The 24,490-nt window shown below is 36.9% G+C and overlaps 1 protein-coding gene across 3 annotated transcripts in view; it reads right to left on the bottom strand.

Moving 5' to 3' along the window:
* The window catches only part of LOC124255507 (hemicentin-1-like), a 97,914-nt gene extending 75,613 nt beyond the window's left edge, over positions 1-22,301 (bottom strand). For all 3 annotated transcript variants that reach the window (XM_046689442.1, XM_046689443.1, XM_046689444.1), the window contains exon 1: positions 21,770-22,301. In XM_046689442.1, coding sequence (XP_046545398.1) covers positions 21,770-21,824 — 55 coding nt within the window. In that variant the 5' untranslated portion in view covers positions 21,825-22,301. The remainder of the gene's footprint in view (positions 1-21,769) is intronic.
* Positions 22,302-24,490: the final 2,189 nt, after the last annotated feature.

Here is a 24,490-nt window from a genome sequence, read left to right as displayed (position 1 = left end):
CTCAATAAACATATTGCTCACCCGAAATCCACACGTATTCGATACTTTCAACAACTGTTGCCACAAGCTCAGACTTGATTGGATATTGGCAGGTCCCAGTACAATGCCTCATTATACTACCAGCCTGTTATAAAGCTGAGCTGCTACATGTTCAGCAGAAATCATATCTCACTACCCCAATTATTGCCCGATCTGAACTTAATCCGACTCCTGTGTGAGACTAATCAGCTTCTATTCTCAGTTTGATGAAAAGTCGTTGTACATGTTTCAGGTGACTCACACAGGTTTTACTTACCAATTATCAACTGATTTCCTCTATGAACTGTTCTTATTGATTTAATACAAATTATTAAAAAACATTTCTTAAGATGTATGATTCATCTAAGTTCTTGAGTGATACTTATATTAAACTGTTTCATATTGAAATTAGAAAATAACATTGAGATACAAAATGTATAATGTACTCAATTTAACGTCTATTATTGGCAACAATACTATATGGCATCAACAACAAAGAAGAGATCTTAATATCGGAGTAGTCAATTTGGCTGAAAGGCACATTAACTCCGAAATGATCTTGGAGTGTGCACTTTTTTAGCTTATCACACAAGTGCCAATTTAGCTGAAAATGTCCGCGAGACCTCTTCATTCTGGCTGCAGACAACTTTCCAGAGTAGTTAATCTGTGAGCTTCGGGGAGTTTCTGAAATATTGACGTGTTCGGGTGATGCAATGCGTGGAGCATAACGACATGTGCTCATGAAATCTTACAGCCTTTTGTCAATAGAAGTTTTGATTTTCTCGCCCTCTTAAACAGATTTCACCCACAATGTAAAGAAACAAGGCTGCACTCTCTCTCAATTGGAATTAGCCGTGGGCAGCGTACACTTGTGTGTCGTTCATCAGGGACTATTTTAACCCTGCCTTGTGTCTGGCTATTGACTGAAGAAATCACTCTCTGTAAGTAAAGAGTCAAGCAGCTCCTAGTAGGCAGGACCAAGCAGATCCTTGTGGAACTGTCGTAAGAACTCGGTACCTCTGGTTCTGAAGAAACACATGTCCACTGCACACGACTGGTTTAGCAACTCTGTAAAATGTTGACTGGATGGTTAATATATGACCAGTCTCAACAGTAACCTCAGTTGAACTGTAGTTGCCTCTTTGAACAACACAGGTGATAACCAGGAACCACAGGTGTGACACAGGTACGACACAGGCATGATGCAGGTATTACACAGGTATGATGCAGGTATTACACAGGTATGACACAAGGAAGACACAAATGTGTCACAGGTATTACACAGGTATGATGCAGGTATTACACAGGTATCACACAGATATAACAGGTATCACACAGGTAAGACACAGGTGTGACACAGATATGACACAGGAATGACAGAGTGTGATTTCCAACAAAAAAATCAAAGGGTTAATGATTCGATATCAATCATACAGGTCGGTTCGTTTGATTTATACGAAAATAGTTCATGATATCAAAGTGTGACAAAGCCGTCATTAAAGTCGACTATTTCAAGAAAGTAACCTGTCAAAAATTAGGGATCATGATGTTGAATTTCATTGGGTGTAAGGCGCAGGGCTACATCATGTTTGATTCAAACTGAAGGACAAGCTGCAAGTTAAAGCTGACAGATTCTTCTGAAAGGAAATGTTGACAATCTTTTGACATCAAACCATCAATCAGAGAAGCATATGAACGATATAATCCACTGATATCGGGCTGTTTGAACGAGCTTATCAAACCGTTAACCTTTATTCCAGCATATCAATATTTCACATGATAATTCCAAAAGACCATTCTCGGAGCCCCGTCCACTTCATCTGTCAGACCCAGGCCCCTTTTGTAGCCAACATTAACGTGACATGCATACACCCCAAACACAAAAAACACACAAAATGGCAGAACCCTTGTCAAAAAGATCTTTTCTTCTTAAATTTGTAAAGCATGATCTAGATGGGGCCAGGCCCTGCATCACCACAAAGCTCCTCCTTACAATGGTCAATACAGTCCCTTGACCATAACCTTCAAATACAATATGAATCCCCGAACCAGCGACAGGAGGTCTGAGGGGTATACACAGCAACATGGCCCTATTGGTCAGTTCATTGCTTCAGAAGGAGTCAGTGAAGCCGTATTCCATGTGTACAGATATCATCTATAACACCCCCCTTGTCTTGTGGGTGGTGGGACGTACAATATAATCATTGGTGCTTTATGTTACCATTAAGTTTGTGATTCCTTACAAACTTCGTGCCAACTGAGGTGTTTTGCAAATCAGAATATGAATAAAGTATTCGTGAATGTATAGACAGTAGCCAGAAAAATATATATCGTGTCCCTCGTGACAACTATACACATTTTGTATATATCGTATTTCCCAATTCACAGGGCAATGGGGTAGCCTAGTGTACACTCATCACGCCAAAGACCCGGGGTTCGATTCCCCACATGGGTACGTGTGAAGCCCATTTCTGGTGTCCCCCGCCGTGATGTTGCCGGAATATTGCTAAAAGTGGCGTAAAAACTAAACTCACTCACTCACTCATCTAATGAATAAGACAAAGTTATCAAAGTAGACAATAAAATAATTACAAATTTCTGTTCTTTCAAAAGTAAACACATAAACAATGTTAGACAAAGAAGTAAACAAAAAACGTTTTATGGCCTTTATGCATATATTGGTGCCTTCTCTGGAGCCAGTAAACTCGCCAATCCCTGACCAAATATTGTGCGGTATTGTCCGGGATGTCTCAAACACAACCTGAAGCTGTCTGACAGGACCCGTGCTGACTAACTACACAATGTAGCACACGCTCATGTACCATTGGTCAGACCCTTTGACCCTGCTGGCCCCCGAGAGTGACCACTGACCGATCTCATACACGTACTCCACATGTTTCTCATTTCAGGAGGATTACAGTCTCGACTGTTCGTCTCCACACACATCGCTACAGATACAGGACAAGATATTTGTGTTTTTCACAGTCTGAAAACATAATTTCAATTATCGTGTATAACATGGCGGATAAACATATCAGCCCCTCATGTATCCCATCGTAATTAAAGAAACTGCGAAGATAAGACTTCTATAAAACTATTCATGTACCTGAGTATTTGTTTCAATCAAGTATGGCATATCTATTTATATCCAAAACTGGTATGAGTTTTTATTGTACAATATTTCATTTTAACCACAAAAGGTCGGTTCCAACAATCGTCTTTTCACAAATATTCGTAAGTAAAGAAACTGCGAAGATAAGACTTCTATAAAACTATTCATGTACCTGAGCATTTTTTCAATCAAGTATGGCATATCTATTTATATCCAAACCTTGGATGAGTTTGATTGTACAATATTTCATTTTAGCCACAAAAGGTCTGTTCCAACAATCGTCATTTTCACACTGATTGTGGCATGGCTGAATTATGAAAGTTCTGAAACAGTGCAATAAATATCGGTCATGATTTTACAATAAAAACTCTTGGACAAACTTTAGACGATGTTTACAGAGACATGACACGGCCCAATCCTGTAGTGATTGGAACACACAATGTCACAACAGGAAGACAGAACAAAGTAAATATTTCGTTAAACTGTGCCCATGTGTTCACAAGGCCTGCTGACAGTGATTCACCATCAGGCCTCCCCTCATCTTTTCCTCACAAACTGACGGACAGGTAAATTATCAGGTAAACTCGTTATCTACCTGGAAAGGGCATGTAAAAGGTCACAATTCAATTTGTGACAGAGAGCGGTGTAGGTCTGTGGTAAATACACGGCTCGTGCAGCAATTAAAATAGATAGATACTGTTTGAAATCGGGATTGACCCTGGCTTGATCTCGAAAGGGGTTGAACTGACTGACTGAGTTTGGTTTTACGCTGCTTTTAGCAATATTCCAGCAACATTAGGCGGGGGACACCAGAAATGGGCTTCACACATTGTGCCCATGGGTCTTCGGCGTGACGAGCCAACGCTTAAACCATTAGGCTACGAAAGGGGTTGAAATGTGAAAGAGACTTCAATAATCAGATAGAAGGCATATGTTGAATCATGATATATGGTAAACATGGATAAATCATGACAGAGTCTATCGGAGTCAGGTCAGGCCCCACTTGAATCATGAATATGAATCATGACAACTATGCTGACAGAATGATGACAGACCGTGTTGAATTATGTCAAACCATGATGAATCATGATATTCCAACCATGTTATCTTGTAAAACCGAGTTGAATCATGACAGAATGACCATGTTGAATCCTGGTAGATCAACAACGCATAATCATGACAGACCGACCATGTTGAATCATGACAGAACGACCATGTTGAATCCTGGTAGATCAACAACGCATAAACATGACAGACCGACCAAGTTGAATCCTGGTAGATCAACAACGCATAAACATGACAGACCGACCATGTTGATTAAAGACAGATCAACCATGTTGAATCAGGATTGACCAAACCATTATGAATCATGAAAATACCTATATGAAAGAGAATTAAGCCATATTCTACAAAGATTCAATATTCATTTAACAGTTTAACTACTAACATTAACAGATTAAACTACTTGAGACAATGGCTTATGAAGATGACACAAACTATTGAACCCCTTTGTGAGATAAAAGCTGATTCTAATTTGACTATTTCGCAAATTACTTTTTATATGTATATTTTTTTTTTAAATTCCCAAAGATGAAAATATTTTTATAAAACAAATTGCTTTCTTCCATTACGACTCCACAAGAAGATGACAAAAACAGCCGAAACTAATATTGCGATCAATATATAGCAAGATGATACTTTCCATTAGACTAACCTTAGCATCTTATCTCTCGTGATGGCTTCTAACATGATATATTGCCATACATAATGGGTTTTCCCTACTTACAAGGTTTTCCACTCACTCCTTCACGCAAAACAATAAATGGTCCTTGAACACTGTTTTACAGGTCTTATAAATATTAAGTATATCTTTCTAAAATCTATGATTTACAAGGAATTACCTCTTCTGCTCTAATGGGAGACTTCACGGACACATGCACATGTGATGATATTTCCCTGACAACTTGTATATGAACCATGCCGTAGACTGGGACATATGGATAATACTGGAATGTTCATATGCTGCACCTCAAGAGAATAATTTATCTCTTAAATGCTAGGTATTGTTTTCAGTTTCCAGTTTACATTGATGTACAGCACCTTTGGTGAGATTGAAACACTATTCAGCTATATTAAGGTCACAAGCACCATATACAGGTTTTACTGTACTTGTGTGGAGAATTAAACCTGGAACTTCACTGTGATTAGCCGACACATTAACACCTGGGCTACCAAACAACACCTTCAGAAGAAAAGCTGTATGTAGTTAAAACAGGTTTATGAGAGAACAAAAGACTTTCAGGTCTTTTCACACATATTTACACAGATACCTTTGAAGATTGGTCATCATAACATCAACCACGTGATCACCTGATCACCTGATCAAGGCCTTATTTAGTGTAAAATGGGCAGCAGGGATCAGTGATGTCATTTGATTGTGTAAACAATGATGTCACAATCATCAGCAAACCATAGAAATGTACTTTCATTGTAGTGGTGTCAATACTGTCTAAGGAAGCAAGTTTTAGATGAAATATGATTTTAACCTCCTTAATAAAAAACTTTCAGATTTCACCAATTACAATAATAAGGACAAATTGCAAATGTATGTCAACAACCTTTCTGAAGAAATTGATTATTTCTACATGGAAACCAGCATGATAAACAATCTTACCTATTTTCAATCTAACATTTAAATGGTTAAACGATTAGAGACGCAAGAAAGTGATATTTTCCTTGGAACAAATCATATACTCCTCTTGCCAAGTGATGCTTTCAACATCCCATAAATTATTAATCCCCTCTTTATGTTAAAATGTGCAAATTGAAGTACTACATTTAAGCCAGAAAGATTCATGATTGTACAAAAAGGCTATGAATAATATATAATTGACCAATATGTTTTTGACTTGATAACAGTTTTGTAATTTATTATAGATGAAAATTGAAACGGAAAAATGAAAATGTATCTGGTTTATGGCTTTAGTGCTGATTGAAAGACATGGCCCTTTGTGGTAGAGATATAGCGTGGCAGTTCCACTACACTAACCTGTGATGTACTTAAACTACGGCAGCTTCCTGTACACAGGCAAGTTGATGTACCAGCAAATAATGAACCTTTTCCATTAGAGTGCTATGGAACATGCTTATCATCATCATCATCATTATAATCAACATCGTAGTCACCATTATCATCACCATCTCCATCATCATCATCATCATCACCACCACCATCATCATCATCACCCTAATTGTCATCATTGCTGTCGTCACTGATGTCATTGTGATTACAATCATTATCATCATCATCATCATCATCATCATCATCATCATCATCATCATTGTCATTGTCATCATCATTGTAGTCACTGTTGTCATCTTAATCATAATTATCATCATTGTGTCAGCATCATCAGCATCATCATCGTCATTGCTGTCATCTCAGTCATCATCATTACTGTCAATCATTACCACCTTACATGATCAAACGTATGGTCATGAGGATCATGTTCACCATTATGTTGATATCAAATGATTAATATATTGTCCATCTCATCAGCATCACCATCACCATCACCATCAGCAGTTAGCTTCATCACCATCAACTGCTTTTCACCATCATAACTATACGCACAGTTATTCTCATAATAATAATTAATGAATCCTAATGATTACTGATGAAAATTGAAAACTTTAAATAAAGAAAGAAGAAGAAAGTTTCCATGATAAATATCAGCTTCTCCCTATCAGTTTCAGTTCAGTCCCAGCATACTTAAGCAATATACAGATTCCATCAACTTTGCTTTAAGAGCTCCACGGACCCTACATATTGTATATGTCAATGATGCATTGTAAATGTGCTTCATCCTCGTTCTTATCTCTGACGAATGAGTAGATTCACCTTAGAGTAAACTCAATCTTTATCTCCGACTGACTGTGAGTGGCGTGCTCACTGATTTTGGTTCTAGCTGGATAACTGCACATATCAGATACTCTTTATGTCTCAAACAGGAAAATATATCATTAATACCTATTTACAAACTATTGACAAGCTAAAATCTATTTATTTATTTATTTATTTATTTATTTATTTATTTATTTATTTATTTCTCTTTCTTTCTTTCTTTCTTTCTTTTACCCGTGAAGGTCTGGCTCAGAATATTGATCTTCAGTAACCCATGCTTGATGTAAGAGGCTCAACTAACGGGATCGGGTGGTCAGGCTCGCTGACTTGGTTGACACTTGTCATCTGTTCCCAATTGCACAGATCAATGCTCATGTTGTTGATCACTGGATTGTCTGGTCCAGACTCGATTATTTACAGACCGCCGCCATATAGCTGGAATATTGCTGAGTGCGGCGTAAAACTAAACTCACTCACTCACTATTTATTTACTTATTTATTTTCATCAATGTTCCGAGCATAATACCTTATTATACAGCAAATGATCCAGACAATTTCTTAATGTAACATAAACTTTAAATCATGAAATTATATAATTCATCACCCACTTATTTCAAGGCGGCAGTATTTTGACAAGATTATGTGATGTAATCAGTTCCGTCTGGACCAGACAATCCAGTGATCGACATCATGAGCATCGATCTACGCAACTGAGATACAATGACCTATATCAACCAGGTCAGTGAGCCTGACCTGTAAGTCACCTCTTTCCACAAGCATGGGTTACCAAAGACCAATTCCAACCCAGATCTTTATGGGGATGTAAGATAGGTAATTGGTTATGCAATATTACAATAGTATGTAAGAAGTTATGTAACATTACACTGTATCCACTTGTTTGAAAGATATAAATGTTATCTTCCAATCAACATAGTATAAATGTTATCTTCCAATCACCATGGTATAAATGTTATCTTCCAATCACCATGGTATTGAAAAATGTTTATACTATAAATATACACATTCAAGAAATAACATGAACAGTCAGGATAAGCTATGACACAGTCTGTTACCATGGGGATGAACTGGATAAGACCAAATCAGTTTTCCTGTCCCAGTATATAAATGTTTTGGTCACAATCTAGAAATTTTCCAAGCAAATGACAAAGTTTATTCAGCATGTTTATGGAAATGGTAAACTGGTCTGTCACCAGATAATTCTTTCCGCCCTTGTGTGTCAAGATGACAGGTTGAAGGAGGGTTATAAGCTGGCAAGTAGGTTCCAGCAAACAGTGTACCCCTCTTACCCAACACAGCTGTCTCTCGATAACGTGGCACCGTTTCCCCGCGTTATCTGTGTGTTGCTTAACTTTCTGATTAGATAATGGAAGAGTGTTGTTGACTTCAGTCAGCTATTAAAATTAGCTACTTTGCTCGTCAGCGGATGTTTGGAGATGGATGACTGTGAGATACTTTTGAACATATAGGCAGTATGTCTACTTTTGATAAGATTTATATCACAAGGGTACCCATGAAAAACTGGGTTGGAATTGGTCTTCAGTTACCAGAATTGTCTGGAACTAATGTGATTGGATGTCCAGGTTGCCTGATCTGGTTGCCGTGTTACAGCAGAATTAGTGCAGCGTTAAACAACAAGCAAGCTAACAAACAACATCAACATATCTGATTAATTCTTTGGGAGGGTAGAAAACCCATTACTAAACACGCAAAACAAGTGAAGTTATAAACAACAAGCCAACAGACAACAATAGATCTGATTATTTGTTTGGATGGGCAGAATATCCTTTATTAAATATGTAAAACCAGGACGTGAACTTTTAAACAACAACCAATTAAACAATGTCAGTAGATCTGATGATTTCTTTGGAAGGGAAGAAAGCCCATTACTAAATACACAAAACAAAGTATGTACAAATAAAAGAAACATAATTTTGAATTGATCAAAAACAGCTCAGTATTATATAGAAATCAAAGGGAGCATCACCTACTGTGACTAAACAGTAGCCCTAGTCCCAGGAGTAATAAGCCCACCTTCAACATGTTCGACTTAGCCCCTTTGATTGTGATTTAAGTTCCATCATCCCCACCTCATCCTCTGCATCAACCTCTGTAATATCACAACTTGAATGAAAGGAAATTTTTTCCTCTTTCAAATGAATACCCACACCCCCATGTTATTACAGCAAATCATTATCTAGTAACAATCACTAACCCCCAAACTTGACACACACACCACCACCCCACCCCCACTGGTTGTTACCTCATCCACATGAAACATGCCTCACTTCACACCTATTCTCTATATTACATGTGGAATCCGTGAAACTAATGTTTCTGCCCTGACACACATGTCCATAACAGATTCCTATTGTAACATTGCCAACATATCACCACAGCACAGCATGTGGTTATTACATAATCCTCATTGTCTATTACACAAACACAAACATTACAACAATTTCACACAAAACTATCACTTATGAGAGCTTTTATGAAAGCAGTTTCTCTTCCCTTTCAAAGGAATACCCACAATAGAAGTTTAATTAACAATCAAACCTTTCTCACTTAATGGACCTCCCTCTGGCCACCATCTACCCCCACTGTTCCCAAATATACTCAACAATTATACTCTTTAACACTGGACAATTCTTTGTAACAATTCCACAGTGTTCCAAATTATTACAATTCATATGAATCAGTATTTTCTGCTGTTTCAAACAAATGGCCACACAAGACAATTCTTTGTAACAATTCCACACTGTTCCAAATTATGATAATTCATTTGAATCTATATTTTCTGCTGATTCAAACAATGGCCACACAAGACAATTCTTTGTAACAATTCCACAGTGTTCCAAATTATGATAATTCATTTGAATCAGTATTTTTTGCTGTTTCAAACAAATGGCCACACAAGACAATTGTTTGTAACAATTCCAGTGTTCCAAATTATCACAATTCATATGAATCAGTATTTTTTGCTGATTCAAACAAATGGCCACACTGGACAATTCTTTGTAACAATTCCACAGTGTTCCAAATTATGATAATTCATTTGAATGTGTATCTTCTGCTGTTTCAAACAAATGGCCACACAAGACAATTCTTGGTAACAATTCCTCACATCATCAAACAGACCCTTGGCTATTGCCTAATCTTTCACTGTCCAGCCTTGCCCAGTTCAGGTGTTACTTTTCCCTGGTCGCCGAGAGGCAGGTGTGAATAAACCTTTGTCATTAAAGCTACAATCATTCTCACAAAGTCTGACCAAATCTCTTAAACTTGCAGAGTTACATAAAACCATGGACACTAGATAAGATAATGTTGAGATAGTTAAGCTATTGAACCCTTTGACCAGATAAAGAGTTGCCATCAGTTTTATAGGTCAAGCATAAACCCTGGGAAACCGATTTCAATCTGAATCTTGTAAACATCAGTTGTAGATTCCCAGTTCAGCAAAGCCTTACATTTAGAATAAAATTGAAATCAGCTGAATTTTTTTTACATTAAGTCCCCTAGCAAAACCTATAATTTGGATGAATGAGCTTAATTTTAGGATACATGTTTTGTTTCCAATTTGACATGCCATTGGTGAATAACACTATTTCCCTGAAAACTGATAACTATATTTTATATGTTATTTGTGGTGTAAACAACAACAACCAAGAGTCACTGCAGCAAGTCATCCAGGTTTGTATACTGTGAGATAAACCAACAGACTGCTCCCGTTGTTAATTAAGACAGAGCCGGATCTGACATTTCCCTTGACAACAAACTTTATCTCCAAACATGACGCAAAGGATTATACAAACACAGCTGAAAAATCGCTTTTCCACATTTTTTTTTACCCTGCAAAAATCATGCTCCCTAGAACACCAAGCAAATTCTTTCATACTCCCGCGGCAATTGACTTATCAAAATTCCAAACTCACAAAGCCCAAGTTATCTAAACACCAAACGTCCCCCCTTCTTATTTAGTTTATCAGAAACTCTATCTTTTTTATAACTCAAATTAGGAAAGAAAATATACTTTGAAACTCTCGTGGGGAAGATTGTTATCTCATCATGCCCCACCCCTGGCGTTTAATGATTCCACCATCCAGCAGATTCACCTGCTGAGGGGGATGAATTCCTCCAGAATGAACTGACCCCAGACTTAAAAGCATAAACATGTCTGATAAGTCACCGAGGGGGTTGGCACCTGCTTCGGAGTTGTTCTGCACCATGGAAGTGATGGAAACAGACCCGTTCTAACCCCTCATGTAGGGTTTGTGTCACAACTGTTTCAAACTTTGAATTCTGTTGAAACTAAAAATGTCCAACTTTACATTTTGACGTCAGTTATGACCATATGGTAGTTATGATGTTTTTCAAACAAAATTTGAATCTTTTGGAATATTTAAAATTGATATTCATAACTCTCGAGAATTATCTGTTTCATTGCAAATACAAAGCTCAATAATCACATTTCTCAAAACTAAGGTTAAGTAATCATAAACTCAAAACTTAAACTGGAAGATATACAAATCCTGCAACATCACTAGAACAACGTCCCTGTGAAACATGTAATATCTTAGAAGATGAGCAACATTGTATAAACTAAAGCCAGAAAGGGAGTCACTTCTACAAACAATCCTTTATCATGATCAAGAATTTGCTACACTCTGCAAAAAGGACCAATTCTTAACAATTTTTACAAACAGATGTCAAATAAACAGAAACAATCTCCAAGATATGTCATCATATTTACAATGTTAAATAGATTCCCTGTATCACCAAAGCCTCCTCACTCCTCATATTGTTTCCAGGTCGTTATACGACATATATTTTTGGAATTGTTATAATGTAGCTCATTTACATGTGGAATGTATCTGTGTATTTCTGCTGTGTAACCTTTGTACCTACTGTGTTTATACCTGTAGTTTATAGAATATTGCCGCTGTCCCTTTATGGAATGCTATGCAATAAATATCTTATCTTATTATAAGAAAGAAGGTAAAAGATGCTTTCGAACAAATGGCCGCCACCCTCTGGTTTGAGATCGGCTGACAATACGACATTTTATCACAGGTCACTCTCCCCATGCCTGACCTCATAAAGAGCGAGGTGGGGAAGATGTTTTCTTACATCCCGGGGATCTGGTCAGCTGATCTATATCTTCCCACTGACCTAAGTCCCAAAGTCTTTGAAACTCTCAGGATGGTCCGAGTAATGTCTGGAGAAGTTGAAGAAACGGAACAAACAAGTGTCTGATGACCGTTAAGATGAAAGATGTTTTCCTCCACTTTCATATAATGGCCACACATATAGTTTCCTGGGAAATATCTCAGTACATTAACTATGGATTTTCTGGCAGGAAAATAAACATGTCTAACAAAAACCTTGAGAAACAAGCACCTGTTGTATGTGATCTCTGGGTCAGTAAGCTCCAAGTGTTTAGTCTAGTCACTTATGGAAATAATAAATAACATCGTATTTAGGTCATCATTTTTATAGTGATATTTTAAACATACTCCAGCTGTTCAGGTTTATTTGATGATATTTTCAATGACGTAACCTCTTACTCAAAATGTTTGATGATGTTTTCAATCACGTAACCTCTTACTCAAAATGTTTGATGATGTTTTCAATCACGTAACCTCTTACTCAAAATGTTTGACCTCTGATGATTTGAGATAAACTTCATAAGTTTGTGTAAATCTTGCTGAAAAGCCATCTCTCTGATGTGTTAACTTCAAAGAAAAACAGAGATATGTGACAACTGTCTCTCCACTTCTTGCATCTCACTAAAAATTGTGCAAAAAACTATCTCAAAGCACAAATGGTTACTGCAAACCATCAATCAGATTTAAAAAAAATTCAACCCAAACCATAAATGACTATAATTTTCACTAGCTTTTTCAGTTGACACTCTTTGTACAAAGATTTTCTTCAACACTTCAAACAAAATCAGCAACCTTTTCAGAATGAGCAAATTCCCAAAGGGAGAAAAAGAATACCCTAGAGATGTTAAAAATTACAATACCTGTTAACGAACATACAAACTGAACTCAACAGGGTTTACCACTTCAGTGTTCATGTCGAGATCACGCGAAGAAGCAAGGGAGCGGCGAGTGTCACTAGTGTACGTAAATACCAACTTCTCAAACACCATTCTCTCAATATGCAATATTGACCCCTCGAAACCATGACCTGGACTGCTTTAGGATTGGTTTTGACACCTGACTTTGGCAACAAACAAGAAGTCGAAGGAGTATTTGCCAAATAATATCAGCAAACAATGTCTGTCAGTGTAAACTATCGGTCACGTATTTGTTTTATCGTAACGGAACATTGGTTATGATACTGCAGCTGTGGCCTTCATGATGTCACGATACATTCTTGTCACATCTCCATTATTCCATATTGGCAAATTTCATTTATTTTTTTGACCCGCTGACCAAAGGTTGATAAACTCTGAATGCAGCCACATTATTAAAACTGTACACTTCTATACAGAACACATTCAGCAGTACAACATTATACAGGGCAGAGACAGATGAACCATGAAGTGTCAACATGGCTGAGTGAGTGAGTGAATATGGTTTCTATACTGCTTTTTGAAATACTCCAGTAATATCATTTTGCTTTTTACCAATCCATGTTTCTTTTGGAAATAAAACACGTTTAAATATATCACACCGTATAATGCCCCAAGTTGGCTTAACACATTGTACCCCAGTGGCAAATAGAACCTGTGTCTTCGGCGTCACGAGCGAACACTTGAACCACTAGGCTACCCACCAGCCCTCACATTGGTCACAAATGGTACTACATGTATTCAAGATCCGTAACCATGACAAACTGTCTGTATTGGTGGTAGTGTTATATTCACCTATGCATCAATTTATAAAGATTTTACAATAATGCCACTGTTTTTACATGGATTTGTGCACAATGAATATCTTTTATCTTGTATCTAACCAATCCCACAGATGGCTACAAAACCGTTACATCAGAAGTTGAGACGTCCACAATTCCATTATTTTTTGTTTCATTACATATATCATGAAGATATGGTGTTCACGCTCATGTTTTTCCACACGCCCATGTTGTGTCCTTCCTCAATCAATCCTTATCAAGGCAAATAACAGTAAATTATTCTGTCCAGGTGGCCAAGGTACGCCCAGGTAATCCATCTCGCCACGAAAATCACAAACCATTTCCCAGAAGAGAAGACGATCACAAAAGTAAAAGTCACAACTAGCGCATGAATCTCATACAAAATTCATCCCACACCGACTGACATGAGAACAGGATTAATCGGAAATAGGATCGTGGTTCATTCTCACTGACATCCTGGTGCACGGAGTTTGTGTGTTCATATTATTGTGTCCATCTAAATCTACTTCCACTGTGCAATGCGTTCATATTTTCAGACCCATGAAGATCCGGGTTAGAATTGATCTTCAGTAACCCATGTTTGTCGTATGAAGCGTCCAACAGGTCGGGTGGTCAGGCTCGCTGAATTGGTTGACACATGTCATTGTATCCCAATTGTACAGATCAACATTTATGCTGTTGATCACTGGATTGTCTGGTCCAGACTTGATTATTTACAGACCATCGCCATATAGCTGGAATATTGCTGAGTGCAGCGTAAAACTGGACTCACTCATTCGCCCATATTTTCCTGTTCAGACAAATCTACTTCCACTGTGCCTGTGTTTGAAGCTGACAGTGTATCCATCATTAAGACACAGATTTTTCGATACCATACTTTCACATTATATAAAATTATCATATTACTCCAGGGAATCACATCAGCCGCTCGCACAAAAATATACGTCCCTGTTAAAGAAATTGAACACAAAAAGCATTACAGCCAATCCAACATTTTCTCTGACATTAATTTCTCTCAATTCACAGAAGTACTTAATACCAAATAAACCTTACATTTGATTCTAATAATCGTATACATAAACTTCCTCAACTATAAAATAACACTCAAACCATACCTCAGTTCACTGAATTGACAGTAAACGAAAAGCATCCGAATTCATCTTTCAACATACAAGCTTTCTAAACATGATTATTAAATTGGCTCATTAATCTCCCTTCTATTGTGCTACAATTATACCTTGCTGACGGTCTATTCACAAGACACCAATCCCTCAGCGATGTTTTCATACAAGCGTATACACCCATATTTCTATCAGCCAAATGCTTGCTCGCCATAGAAAACATTTGTGCTCAATTCAGTATGTCATAAAGTGACATTACGACTATGATTTCAATGCCTGTTGCTTCCATTCAGACTATAGTCGGGCTGTACGGGACAAATTTGAATAATCCTGTGCCTTTGTGGAACATATTTCTACCTGCCTTGAACACGACGTTTGATGTGCACTGATTCAACCAACAGGCTCAGAATATTCCCCGATCATAACCTCCGAACATTGAGCAGCTATGTTTTCCTATTGCTGCCCTTGAAGGTATCTTACACAAGATTATACACGTGTCAAATAAGTTATTCAAAGTATTTCATCTCAATACTTATACGTCAAGGATTGAAGTAGTGACTCATTATATGAACATGAATCTTGGCATATAGTTTTGGTTGAGGAAGATGTACTATTACACGGTCAACCTAATTATTCAGCAATTATTGAAAACACCAAGCCTGAATGGAGTCCCCCTCGATTGTTTTACGTTGTCAGAGCAGGTATTCGTTAGATTGATTCTGGGTTTGTTTGCCAGACTGTTTTCAAGTAAATAAAGGTGCGATTTGAGAAGAATGTGAGTTGGGGTGAAGTTCTTGATTCAGATTTGATTAACCCAATGACGAGCAGCACATTAACCCTTGCAGTAACTTTAGACATTCACAAAACAAATGATTGTCAAACTTTTTCAGTAATACATATCCATCTTCAGTCAGTTATAATTCATACTCTCCATTGTCTAAACACAAGCACATCCTTGTATATCTGAAAATATTCTCCTTCACAACAACCTTAGCGACTGAGATTTGCCATTACCTGTTGCACCGTAAACCATCTGTGACAAGCCAACTGTTGAAGATCCCAATTACTCACTGACATGCACGTTTAAACATAATAGATTGGAGCTGCACAAGCACAGCTTTTGTTCAAATTCACTGAAATGAAAAATCTCATTTTTAAGAATCTCGACTCGTGTTGGGAACACTGTTTGGCAATGCATACAATCTCCGCGTGGAAAACGGTTTTGTTTGCTTGATTTTTAACAGCAGATGCGCATTCAAAATGGCTGCCATTTCAACACAATGATACACAAATGCATCACTGCTCAACAAAACAATAACTTTTTTAAACTTTACAACCCATTTTCTGTTAATGAATGACTGGATACATTCATTTTTTAAGAAACTTACCAATACATACATCTAAACTTTATATAAATTATATATAATTATATATACTCTTTGAAATAGGATATCCTATTAAGACCCTCAGAGCAAAACATTCTTTTCCAACCATAAATATCATGAAATATATTCCAAACAACTATTATTATGTGTGACACCCAAAATCTGACCTATATCGAGGGTAATAGACATGTGGTTTTTCATTTTAAATCAAACTTTACTCTTTTCAAATAACAACATACATTATGTTTATTATTTCCATATAATCAGAGTTTTACTCTTTTCCTAAAACAAATGACAAATTGTTTATAGTTTCACTTCAACCAGCTCCAAAACATGTCACCTAGACTCCCCAGTGCATATGTGAAAACAGTCGTCTCAACAGCTCAACGGGATTATTCAGATCGGCTAGTTTTCAAAACATCAAAGTGTACATAGCATCTAAAATAAACATTTGCTTTTGCACAACTTGATAAGCAAAATAAAGATAAAAGAAACTGAGGGGCCTAGCACCAGGTTCAGTGAAAAGGGAGACGGTCAACACGAATATTGAGTTACGTATTCACGACGGCCTTCGTATTCACTAGTGTTAGCAAATGCTGCATAAATTATTAGGTTAGGATAACATACACGATCCCTCATAATATTTGGGTATCAACATGAAGGTCTGTTTAACACGAACATAGACTGTCCTTGTCAGTTGTAAGGGAAACTGTACACAGAAACCGGATATCTTACAGACTAAGTATATACTAGTTTCCTTGAAACTGAACAGTGGTAATCATGGTAGTGTTTCTTAACTTTTTTTTACACTCCTAACATTTTCTAAAATATAAACCTGCATTTGACTCACTGGACATGTATTTTCAAGATCATGACGGTATGCGTTCTTCTTCTACAAATTCATGAAAACTTCAAAGCATACAAACACTTCCAAACATCTGAAAGCATTTCTAAACATACATATATTTGACAGGGAGAGAAGGCAGAATATGACACTTTGCACTGATGTGCACTCAAAATTTGAAACAATGCATTTGCTCCATTGAAAAATAGAAATACTATTTGTGAGACAACTTCTTCAAGCTGGATGTAACATTCAGCCCCAAACGAACCTTCAGACAACCCCACAATGAGGGAAATGTATGTAAAGACAAAATCTATTTGTATGACAACTTCTTCAAGCTGGATGTCACATTCAGTCACACCTTCAGACAATCAGGGAAATACCAATGCCAGACACTAACCAGTCTATACCAATGCCAGACACTAACCAGTCTATACCAATGCCAGACACTAACCAGTCTATACCAATGCCAGACACTAACCAGTCTATACCAATGCCAGACACTAACCAGACTATACCAATGTCAGACACTAACCAGTCTTGTCTATCTGCACCACAGAGTGAAAAAGGAAATAAACGAGTGAAAATCACAAGAACAGACCAACGATGACACCAGGTGTTCACCAGTCCCAAACACAGTTTGAACATTCCCCAACGACCAAAACACCATGACACACGTATTTTACAACATCTGTGAGTCATGTCACATCCTGAACGCATCATTCCTACGGGACCCTTAGAAAAAGATATTGTGTCCCTGATTTTCATGTTTTGTCATAGATTATACCTACAAATACCACATTAGCTTGAAAACAATTTATCGTAAGAGACACTGGTGATTTTCTCATCACATGTCCTTCTACCAGTAAATAGATCTAGTTCTACATGAGAATGGAGGTGATCAAAGCACAGCAGTGTACCTGTATCATGTCGGGGAATCAATACACAGGCGAACCCCAATAACGGAACAGCTTCACAAAACTCCATTACTCCCTAACGACTTTTTACTATTTTTTTTATGTTCCGGAGAGAAGACATTAGCTTTAAATCACCTTCCCTATGAGGGTAGGTCCATCAAACTGACATAAGGATACGTTCATTAAGCCGACATATGTATGGTTTAACTTTCCTGCCAGCTCAACAAAGTTGCAACATAAATGTTAACATGTACACTAGCTTTAGGTCTGGCGGGACATATTTGTCAATATACACCACTCATCCTTGATATGGATACCGGATATGTAAGGTATACACTTCAATATACACCATGACATTAGGATATACACTATGACATTATAAGAACCATTGACATGCATTTAAGAAACATATAATTTCCTGATCTAAAGTGAAATGGAATATTTTTAGTACTACAATTTCTGTGATGTTTTTGTCACATTCAGAATGAGTTTATGGTAAATAGTATATCACATTAAATTGAATTTCAACCTTATTCCACCCACGTACAAAATATAAACACACACATTAACATCTAAAAAAATGTCAGCCTTGTTCAGGTTAACTATGTATGATATATATGCCAAGTTTTGTAGGTCCTTCTCTCTTCAGATTCTCTGTCACCTTACATTTTATCACGCCAGATCCTCACTTAACGATAGTGCATCCCCCTCTCTTATCCATCTTCCTACCCTCATTTTTTCCTCATAAACTCATTTTTATTCATCCGAGCCCCGTCTCTCTCCTTCTCTCCCTCCTGTGTGGCCATCCATCCACATTTCCTTGTCTCCATCACTGGTCCATTAGCTGAAATTCAATCTTCAGCCTTCGGGCTCTAAGTGTATCTATTACTGAAAAGTCTAGTTCTAAAATCATATTTATTATTCATAAATTGGTGTAACCACTCCAATCTGTTTGGGATTAGGCCACCATCTTGAATCCATCTCTCTGTGGTGAATAAACAATAACTTGTCTGGAAGACATTGCCGTATCTTTGACGGACAGACATAAGCGTTGTTTGGTTCCACCTGATATAGTTTATGGAAAAGCATGATTGCAAATATGAAACTATCTTCTTTGCTGAAGTCTGATGATTAGAAATAAACAGGGATATGGTATAAATGGATTTAAAATATATTGATGACCCTAGACCTTCAAACTATCCCTAGACCTTCAAACTATCCCTAGACCTTCAAACCATCCCTAGACCTTCAAACCATCCCTAGACCTTTAAACCATCCCTAGACCTTCAAACCATCCCTAGACATCTCCCTTTCCCCACTTTTACTCCCCCCTCCCCCCAACCCCCTCTCACACATCAGCACAAACAATACTAACCAGCATCACACATGAAACAAAAAAATAATTTCAAGCAAAAATTTCAGTACCATCTTGAATCACCCTACTCCATTTACCATTCCCCCCAAAATTGGCCCCACCCACATTTCTGTGACCCCTCCCCACTTCAACCCTCCGACCAAGACTTGACATCCAATAAGACCCTCGCCTACTTTGACAGACAGAAACTGAGATTGTATTACCGTAATGTCTTAAACATAAGACCAACACTATATTTGATTTTGAATTAGGACTGGCTTCTCTGTCCTGTGTCTTTATGTAAAGCTAGGCAGGACATATGTGAGACTGTAATGGATGGGGATCAATAGGTGTGAATCTGTTCACATGCTGGTCGTTCCTTAATTTCCTTCATGGGTATTGACTTACTGGTCAACACTGAACAAATCACAACACTGAACCATCAAAACTATAGCCTTGTTTTTCTGAGTTGGTATTTTACCTGTAAAACATATGCTACTCAAAAAAGTTTAAGAACATCCAGGATTCCAAATGATTATAATTAATCTATCATGGCTGGTGGGTATTGTGGGTGTTCCTTAACTTGTTTGCGAAGTATTTAAAGCCTTATCATTTGACTGTACATTTTCACTTTGAATAATTATAGATATACAATATATTATGGTGTAACATTGTTAATATATGCATTTGGCTCAATTTGTTTTCACTTTTGTTCCAACATGAAACTACAAAGATGTTACCTGCATATTTCATGACAATTTTTAGGTACCGGAACGCACTTCAAATTATTTTTTTCAAATTTTGTATCATTTGCTTTTAAATTACAAAAATTACTGCCATATATTCATTGGACAAAGTTGTTCTAAAAAGAACTTTGAACTGCTTTTTGTAGATATCATTTGTCAATAGTTCTACCACAATTGTTCATCACTGTTGACATCAGAACAACTTATTTGTAACTTAATATTAAATTTTTTAATATATATAAATACATTTCTGTAGTCAAAGGTTTCCTATTTAAGATATGGACGTTGCATGACTAACACATTTAATATAGTCAGGACCAATCATCCAGAGAATACACAACTCAACACGGTCACTGAATCTTCAATTTCTCAACATTGGCAACACATGGTGCTATGTTTCATTAGCATAAGAAATGGATGTATTTAATATATATCTGTCATTGTAGGAATCAGCTGTTCCATGTGATACTGACGTGTAGTACACAGTGACATGTGACATACTCCCTGTGGAATAAATGCAATATTGCCTGTTAATCCAGTTGTAAACTTCACTTAACATGTTTCAACAAATAATTAGCTCAAAGGTTAATTCTTATTAACATATTTCAGAGTCAAACTGAATTTTAATATGAAACAAATGTAATTATACTGTAGTCATGCTATGATACTTGAATGTATTTGGACAGTCCTCAGTGTACTTTATGGCACCATTCAAGACTGTTTCCTGAAAATTGGAAATCTTGATTTCAGTAACTGATTCTTCAGCAAGGTATCCTGATTCTGTGTGGTCTTTGAGACCAGCCTAGAATGGCTTCTTGGGATGAAAAGGATTAGATGGCAGTTTATCTAGTCCAAATGGGGCCATCACATTCAATTACAAGCAAGTGAATCGTACCATACAGAAGATGTAGTCAGTAATTTGGACATCATATACACATCAGGCAGTGTATATATATATCTATATTACACAGTTCTTGTTATCCACAAGCGGAGTATATATATCAATAATACTCAGGGCTCGTTATAAATATATTACACTGGGCTTTATAGCTGTAATATAAATTTATCTTTCTAAATGACATCAGCCATTTTACTTACTTATATAGACAGAGGATTTAGAGAAAACTTTATAGAGAATTTACCTCTTACAGACTTGATGTCAGTTGGGTTTTTTTATGAAAAGTATTCAAACTATAAATTACGAACTCATGTTTACATAAAAGTGAAAAAAGATGTTGGTAATTTATTGTAATTTGTATTTTAACAAAAATTATTAAAAAAAAATGATACTTGGTTTATATCAGAATCGCATTTAACTTGATATTTGTTTGCTTGCAAATTAACACTGGTGATTTTTTTATTAGGTGGGTCGTGTGGTATGGTATGTGTTTTTTGTTTCTACCCAAAAACAAAAGCGTATAAGACAACAAAAACAACTCCACAAAACAACAATAACAATTCTCACCTGCTAAGAGACAATATCCAACCAAGAATGAAAGTATATGTTGTGTCCAAGCCATGGTATCCACATGTTATGATCCGATCTTACAGAAACGTGAAATCCAGGTGCGAGTCATCACAGGTGAAATGTACATCCACGGTCGCCACAAGTTTAATGCAGGTGTTAAGCCATCAATTTAAACACTGCACCTATAGAAATGCAGCATTTGAACACCCCTCTCTGTTAATTCCAAAAGGACTATTTGACAAACTTCAGTTTGAAACTACAGTGCCATTGAACTCTCATAACATCGTACACAAACACTGTCCATTGACAAACACATGTTTAGTTTCTTGTCAATTTTGATATTGACGTTGACAGCACTTGTCAATCACATATATTCCAGAGATCCAAACTTCCAGATAATTCACCGATCCTGTGTGTGTCACATGTTCACTTGGTCCATGTAAGGAATAAATCCAGATTTAACAGTACCGCATTTCAACATCTGAACACAGCCCTACTACACGCCACACCTGATTGAAAGCCTACTGCTTTCTGCGATTGGAGTCTGGAGAGTGGGTCGGTTCATTTGCCCACAGGGGGTGGCAGCCAGGCGTCTCGCTTTTATAGTCGTTTCTCAAGCATATCATGGCCTCTTTAAGTGATTTAGGCTCGGGCCCCGTAGGCACACCACAGTTTGGTGAGCTTCCCGTCTAAGGTAGCGTTAGCTGATTGAGACTCGGTGTTTCACTGGGGGGATATAGCTTGCCGTTTGAGGATAGTCCCGGGTTCTTCTATGACATAGCTGATTGCAGTTTGTTTTATTGTTTTATTAATTATTGAACTGCTCAACCAAAATCAAGTTTGTGTTGATTGGATATTAATACTTAATTGATTATAATGCATTTTGAGTTGAAAGTTGTACGTTTATTTTTATGTTAATCTATTTTCTATTTTATTTTTGTTTTCAGTTTTTCCCACAAAAATACATTTTGAGAAAATAATGCTGTAGAACTTCACAGAATGCTATTAATTGCTTTTATAAACTTCCTGTTGAAATTTGAATTATTTTTACATGTTAAATTTGAATATTATTATCAAATAGATAATAAAAAATATATCAAATATTTCATTATTTTCCTCACAGAAATGTTAAACGACACTTTCAGGATTACCAAACAAAAGACAGAAAGTCCACAATCAATATTTTACTTCAAGTAATTATGGAAACAATATTTAAATATCATTTACAGTGACACCGAAACAATCAACTATGAAGTCCACAAAAAAGACATAACCCCCAAACATAAGATGATGTCAAATAGTTTAACAACCACTACAGTCTTGTATGCACAGAACTCCAAGCTCCAAACATATAAGATTCAGTACATTTCTCCTCTTTCAAACACAGAATAACGCTTTATAATATTTGTACTAACAGCTCAATGTCTCTGTTAACTAAACACTGAATTCCCCGAGTGACCATTGGCTGCCCAGACAACAACTTCCAGTGCAAACATTTAGCAAGCTTGACCATCTCTTGAGATTACTGGTCAACATGCCTGTTTATTGCCCATCTGGCCAACCCTGTAATACTTACTCCAAACTAAAACTTCTAAATATGTGGGAATGTGAGCTTATGTCTTGATGTGGATGTCAGATTCACAGTGTGTGAGGGAGAAATATTTTATCAAAGATGGTCCCTTAAACTGTAACTCGGGCAGAAATATTATTTATCAAAATAGACCAGAATAACTTCCTTTTGTTGCCATGGAAATTGTTCCAAAACTACCAAAAGCATACAATTTGGATGAAGACACATTTGAACCACTTACATGATGATTTTATATTATAAAAAGAACAAAATGTTAGGGTTTGGTAATAAATAATTTGGGAGTTACCACAATTTCAGAAGAAACTTGTTGCCATGCCTATTTTAATTACACCAAAAGGCACAAGTATTTCTATCTATGTGCCAAAAGAAATAGAGAACATTTTAAATCACACTAACTTTCAGTTTTGTTGGAAACGCCAAAAATTGTTTTCCAAGATGATCCTTGTTATGAAAAAGAGCACTCACTGGCTCAAACTTTTGCCATGGAAACGCCAAAAATATTTTATTCAGATTTCCAAAACTACCAAAAGGCACCAGTACACCACCAGATCTATCTATGTGCCAAGTTTGGTGAAGAAACATTGAAGGGTTCTAGGTCTGTCATGCAGACCCCATGAAGCAAATATATCAGAATTCAATACAGACCCATATATGTGCACGGACGGACGGACGGACGGACGGGCGGACGCACAACAACTGGTCTCTCACTGAAATGAAGAAATATATCATAGACCCATATATAGACCAACAACTGGTCTCTGAAATGAACATATTTTACAGAAAAAAAACTCCTAGTGAAAACAAATATAATACAATGAAAAAGAGCCCTGAGACTTTCTTCATTTTCAGGGTCTGTATGACAGACCACTCCATATAAGTCTGTACCATTTGGCAAATCTAGATTTCCAAACTTTCTGAAAATGAAGAATGTCTCTGGTCTGTTTTTCTTCTATTCTGTTATGATATTTTTGGAAATAATGTTTATATCAGAGACCCATGGGGACCATACCAAATTCCATTTGTCAGAGGGGTATGGAAGGGATGTCAGTTAGACTGCCAGTTGTCAGACTTCCATTCTGTGGACACAGTGGTGGCTAAGTGGGGTAGGTGGCTGACTTCGTGAGTTG

Source organism: Haliotis rubra, unplaced genomic scaffold (genome assembly GCF_003918875.1).
Source record: "Haliotis rubra isolate DU_JTF1 unplaced genomic scaffold, ASM391887v1 Scf600, whole genome shotgun sequence".
Classification (NCBI taxonomy): Eukaryota; Metazoa; Mollusca; class Gastropoda; order Lepetellida; family Haliotidae; genus Haliotis; species Haliotis rubra.
This window is presented reverse-complemented; position numbering and strand designations above follow the sequence as displayed.